This window comes from Dipodomys ordii, unplaced genomic scaffold (assembly GCF_000151885.1).
Source record: "Dipodomys ordii isolate 6190 unplaced genomic scaffold, Dord_2.0 Scaffold157, whole genome shotgun sequence".
Taxonomy (NCBI): domain Eukaryota; kingdom Metazoa; phylum Chordata; class Mammalia; order Rodentia; family Heteromyidae; genus Dipodomys; species Dipodomys ordii.
The window spans coordinates 5,289,851-5,296,057 of NW_012267373.1; the positions used below are offsets into that span (position 1 = coordinate 5,289,851).

Genomic DNA, 6,207 nt, shown 5'->3' on the forward strand with positions numbered 1-6,207 from the left:
TTTTCTTTTTGCTTACGTGGTGCTGAGGAATCAAACCCGGGGTCTCATGCATGCAAAGCAAGCGCTCTACCACTGAGCCACCTTCCCAGCCCCAGTCTGCATTTATTGAGAAGCTTATCTTGTCTTCTAGATTTCTAAGACCTTGTTAGAGATTCAGTTAAGGGGATTATTGAGTTCTTATTCCCCCACATGTATAGTTATGTACACTCATACATACACACACACACACACACACACACACACAGAGTAGGATGCAAGAGTTTAGAACCCGTTTTTCAATTGGATTTCACCTTTTGATTGGAATAGAATAGAATCTATATAAATATTTTGATGAATTAAAGTATAAAAAGAACAGTACACTTTACAGTTCATAAATTCTTTCAAGATAGCATATGCCTGTAATCTAATGCTCAGGAAGCTGTGCCAAGAAGATTGAATTTGAGGTCAGTTTAGGCTATTTGCAAGACCCTGTATCAAAAAAAGAAAAAAAAAGGAAACAATAAATAGTTTTCATTTACAAAGTAAGCAATTTTAAAATACATACATCAATTTTGTTTCTCTTTTCAGGCTGTCTTGATTGACATGGAAGAAGGGGTTGTGAATGAAATTCTCCAGGGACCATTGAGAGATGTGTTTGATAGCAAGCAGCTTATTACTGATATTTCTGGCTCAGGAAATAATTGGTGAGAATTTCCTGAACATAACTATTGAATGTCATTGAAAAAAATTGAAGCTCTTTTCTTATTCTGATAGGTCCTACTAACACAAAAGCAAGATGTGCCACAGCTGAAAGGTATTTCACAGAGCTTGGAAGTAACTGTGTTTATTCTCACTCCTAGTTCCTTGTAATGTGTTTAAGAAAAAGATGGATCAGGAAATTTTTATTTTCTAAGTTCTTTGTAAATTGATTCTTATAGAACAGTAAATGGTATTGTCACTACTTGAACTGATTTTTCATATTGTTTAGCTCTCAGCTAGAATTCAAATTCAAATAGAATTGACAGGGCTGAAATGAAACCAGTATCCTGTCTCTCAAGCTAAGCCTGAGGCCGTTTTGGCTCTTCCATAGTCTCTTCTCATTAATAATCACCCACAGGGATCATTTAAGAATTAACTGCAAAACAGTTTTTGCAGCTTTATTTTGTAATACTTGCAAATTTGAGCAGTCCAAAAATCTTGCACAGAATCTCATGAATATCAGTTGTGTAATATTTGCCATTTCATCTAGTAAGATGGTACCATACTTTCCTATTTGAAGTAAGACTACATTTTTTTTATTTGTCTTGATAAATGACCTTATCCTTTCACTGCAGTTCAGAGTTTACATGGAAAAAAGAATAAACTATGTAATTGAAAAATAGTTAAAACCCATTACTAATGAATTTTGTATCAACACAGTTGAAGATTATCTAGAACCTGTAGGATATCTGATTGAATGACATGAAACAAGTGTAGATTTTACTTGGCACAAGTACAAACAGTATCTGTTGAACTTTTTTCTATAATCATTAAGGGCATAAATAACTCAATAAGTAAAAAGTATTATTTTTTAATCTATATTCTTTTTTTCAGGGCTGTTGGTCACAAAGTGTTTGGTAGTCTTTACCAAGAACAGATTCTAGAGAAACTCAGAAAGTCAGCCGAGCACTGTGATTGCTTGCAATGTTTCTTTATAATACACTCCATGGGAGGAGGTAAGCTCATTGACTCATTTTCCAATGGCAGTGTTAAAATGCAAGTAGGAATTCATTCTTCATACCTATGTTTCCAGACCTCCTTACAGTTTGTCTATAGTTTAATGTTTGATTTAAATGTCAAGAGAACTATATTGAAAATTTTGTTTCTTATTGCTTTATTTTCTTTTATGAAATTTCAGCCCTTTTTTCATAATTGCAAGCTTTTGCAGAATGCTTACTGTCTCCGCAGAGCTTGCTTATTCTGTCCCTACAGATGCACATTGGCCTGTTCTTAGGATGCTTGCCAAGAGTCTCAATACCTTTCTTGAACCATCTTCCAGCCTTTCTATCTCCAAAGAGCAGAAAAGAATAAAAGAAATTCCTCTTTTAAGTCATTTCTTACATGGTCATTAATTGATCTGAGTATAAATGTATGAAAAGTACTATTTTCTTTTCCCAGAGAAGCTGTAACTCAGAACTGAAGTATATTCTCTCTTGTTCTGTGAGATAAAAGGAATAAAATTTGCTAATTTTAAGATAGGTATCACAGGACTTAAAGGAATTGCCACACTTATTTTCTCTAACCTGAATTTTAAGGTTTTATATTTTAGCCAAACATGGAAGTTCACACCTGTAACTGCAGTCACCGGGGAGGAAGAATTTGGGAGATTGTGATTTGAGAACAACCCAGGCAAAAAGATAACAGGCCCCTAACTCAAGCATGGTTGTGCATGCCTGCTGGCTATGCAGTAAGCATAGGTAGAATTCAGCCCAGAGCTGGCCTGAGCAAAAAGTGTTGTCTCTATCTGAAAATAACAAAGCAAAAATGACTTGAGGTGCCATTCAAAAATCCTCAGTTTAAACCTCAGCACCACCCAAAAAAAAAAAAAAAGAAAGAAAGTTGTTCAACAGGTTGTTTGATCAGTTTTAAGAAATACCTTTTTTACCCAGTCATATTAGTTATAATTACTGTGTAAAACATAATCTATTAATTAATGAAGCAAATTGTCATCTTACTAGTATAATTAGCCTGCAAGTTTTAGTAAGTTTTGAGAAGGCAATTTCATATATAATTGTTTATAAAAGCCCTCCATTTTCTAGTAACTCATAAAAATATACTTTATTTGTAATTTACTAAAAATGGAAAAGTAAGTAAAATTGTCCTATCTAGTCTATCTCGTTACAGATGACCAGGTTACAGGCTTGTTTTATTTTTTATTTTATTTTTGCTATTGTTCTTGCCAGTAGAGGAGTTTGAACTCAGGGCCTCACATCCGCACTTGGCTTTCTTCATGGCTCATGCTCTACTATTTCAGCCATACTTCCAGTCGATCTTCGCTGGTTATTCTGGAGATGGAGTTTTTGAGATTTCTGCTCAGACTATCTTAAAAACTGATCCTCCAAGTTAAGCTTCCTGGGTAACTAGGATTAAAGGCATGAGCCACTAACACCCAACCACTTGTTTATTCATAACATATATTCTTCCAGATATTTGCTATGTCTGTGAAAGTATGTGAGAAAGTAAATAAGGTCTTATATATTCTGTAATTGTTTCCACTTCAGCTCATTGAATTGTTTCCACCTCAGCTCATTGAATTGAATTATATGTATTGTATATACTGCAATTCCTGTTTAGTTATTACTAACTGCTTAAGAGAGTATCTAGTACATATATATTTCACTTGTGCCACTATACTATAGGCAATATTCCTAGAAAGGAAGTTGGGATCAAAGAATATGCATGTTTTAAATAGTGGTTGATGTTATTACTATGTCTTCCAATGGTATTGCATTAATTCATAATTCATAGTATTAGTAACAGTACATACTCTTATCATCAGGAATTACCTGAATAGTCTCCCTCATTTTCATTATTTAGCTCCTCTCCCCATCATTACCACTGCCAATTTTAGGAATTAAATGCAGGGACTGGTGATCACTAGGTAAGCTCTACCACTTGAGCCTTGCCCAGCTCACCATTGTAGCCGTTTAATATTTATCTACATGAATTAAAGCATTGGCTTTAAATTTTTAAGCAAAATAACAAGGAATACATTTTATAGTACAATGCAGCAATGCACTCATACAGGAGTATACCCACACTGAAACTAGGGTAACACATTGATACTTTCTACTGTCTCACTTAAGAAAACACCAATCTGTTAAGTTGGTAGCACACCCACCTAGAGGATTCTAGTTAAATCCTTATAGATTTCTGAGTTTGCGTAAATATAACTATGTATCAGAAAGTTATCTTTAATGAGATCCCTAGTTTCTACTAAGAAACATTTCATATTTGAAAATTTTACAAATTCAAAGTAAACTTGCTAAATTTTAAACAATTTTAACTGTTTACATTAATTAATGACATGGTTCATTTTATCATGAGGATTATATGCAGAGTTCACAAAAGCTGTTCAAGATAGTGTTTTTTAAGTCAAATGAAAATTAGTAAGACTGCATACTGTCTTAGTAGGATTTTTCACTATTGAGTCAGTTCTTTCAGCATCTAATGAATTAAATTTGGGAAAGAGTGAGATATAGAAAGTCATTCCAGAGAAGTCAGGACTTTCAGCCTGACTCTCCATGCCTTTCTCCTTTTTCTATCTAAAATTCCACTAATGTAAGTCACAGGAGTAAGTTGAAAATTATGCCTGCAAATAAAGCATAAACTTTTTAAGTTCTTCACAATTACATTCTTAATCATTTATCCTTCTTAATTGCTTTGTTTTTGAAATTTTATTCCTCAGGAACAGGATCAGGACTTGGCACATTTCTTTTAATGATGCTGAAAGATGAATTCCCAGAAGTATACAGATTTGTGACTTCCATTTATCCTTCAAGCGAGGATGATGTCATAACCTCACCATACAATAGCATGTTGGCAATGAAGGAACTGAATGAGCATGCAGACTGTGTGTTGCCCATTGACAATCAAGTAAGAAATGACCTTAGGGATCAGGGATAAGTTTTAGATGCAATTAATTTTGTGTTGTGCATATGTGTTTTTGTGACCTCTGATCAATTTTTAGTCTTCATCTAAGAAAAAATAAGTTTAAGTTGTTTTTCTTTCTCTTCTGTCCTTCCTAGGAAAATATCTCTAAGTACACTCTTCTTAAAAGATTCTTTCCCAATATTTTTCTCTCAAAAGTCTTTATTTGACATCATTAGCAAAATTGACCTCATGGTGAGTTCTGGAAAGCTGGGTACAATTGTGAAACCAAAGAGTCTGATTACTTCAAATGCTGAGGCTTTAAAAAGCAGACATAAGAAGCCCTTTGATGCAATGAACAACATTGTGGCAAATTTGCTACTCAACCTAACAAGGTAATTCTGCAGATGAAAAAATCACTTGGCTTTTGATGGTATTTTAAATTTTTGTATAGTAGCATTATTTCTTCTCCTTAGTACTGGGTATTGAACCCAGAGTAGGCTAGATAAACTCTGAACCACCTTGTTAAACTGTAATCCAGTAGCACTTTTTATTCTGAGTTGTAGGAGCTTCTTTATACATTATTTTATCTTATATTTTTATCTGTAAGAGTAAAAGATCAGAATTTTAAAGCTTGTGACTGCAAAACAGCATTTTTCTAAGTATATTCCATGAAATTTATGAGTGTACAATGATTTTAAAAAAATGGTTTAGATGATTAACACTGGCTTTTCTGTAGAATGTGTGTGTGTGTGTGTGTGTGTCGGTTGTGGGATTTGAACTCTGGGCTTGAGCGCTGTCCCTAAACTCTTCAGCTCAAGGTGGTGTTCTACCGTGTGTGTGTGTGTGTGTGTGTGTGCGCGCGTGCGCGTGCGCGTGTGTGTCGGTTGTGGGATTTGAACTCTGGGCTTGAGCACTGTCCCTAAACTCTTCAGCTCAAGGTGAACTTTCTACCACTTGAGCCACAGCACTACTTCTGGTTTTCTGGTGGTTTGGAGATGAGTTAGTCTCATGGGCTTTCCTTCCCAGGTTGGCTTTGAACTGTGATCCTCAGATCTCAGCCTCCTGAGTAGCTGGGATTACAGGTGTGAGCCATCGGCGCCTTGCAGAATATCTTCCTTTTAAACCAATTAATCTATATTTTTTCATCCAAAAGATTTCTATGACTTGAGTCTCAAATATTTCCTAGGCATTATTAACTTTAACATTAAAGTTTTTATAATTATTGAATAATTATTGACCTCCATTTAAATCAACATGAACTCTGTTTAAAATACCTTTATATATGAAAGTTTAGTAGTATGCTGGTTATATAAATACAAAAATAATAATTGTTACTCTATGTATTATCCTGATATATAATTGTTTATGATAGTGTTTCAGTAATACAGAAAACAGTAACAGGGCTGGGAAGATGGCTCAGTGGTAGAGCGCTTGCCTTGCATGCCTGAGGCCCTGGGTTCAATTCCTCAGCACCACATAAGCAAAAAAGAAAAAAGCCGAAAGTGGCACTGTGGCTCAAGTGGTAGAGTGCTAACCTTGAGCTGAAGAGCTGAGGGACAGTGCCCAGGCCCAGAGTTCAGGCCCCACGACCGGACC

General features: G+C 35.0%; 1 protein-coding gene across 4 annotated transcripts in view; it reads left to right on the plus strand.

Moving 5' to 3' along the window:
* Tube1 (tubulin, epsilon 1) overlaps window positions 1–5,033 on the plus strand; it is an 11,309-nt gene extending 6,276 nt beyond the window's left edge. For 2 of the 4 annotated variants that reach the window (XM_013032797.1, XM_013032799.1), the window contains 4 exons: window positions 568–683; window positions 1,573–1,694; window positions 4,427–4,614; window positions 4,828–5,033. In XM_013032797.1, coding sequence (XP_012888251.1) covers window positions 568–683; window positions 1,573–1,694; window positions 4,427–4,614; window positions 4,828–5,007 — 606 coding nt within the window. In that variant the 3' untranslated portion in view covers window positions 5,008–5,033. Of the gene's footprint in view, window positions 1–567; window positions 684–1,572; window positions 1,695–4,426; window positions 4,615–4,766 lie in introns of all 4 variants that reach the window. The other 2 variants (XM_013032800.1, XM_013032798.1) reach the window with 2 other exon arrangements.
* Window positions 5,034–6,207: the final 1,174 nt, after the last annotated feature.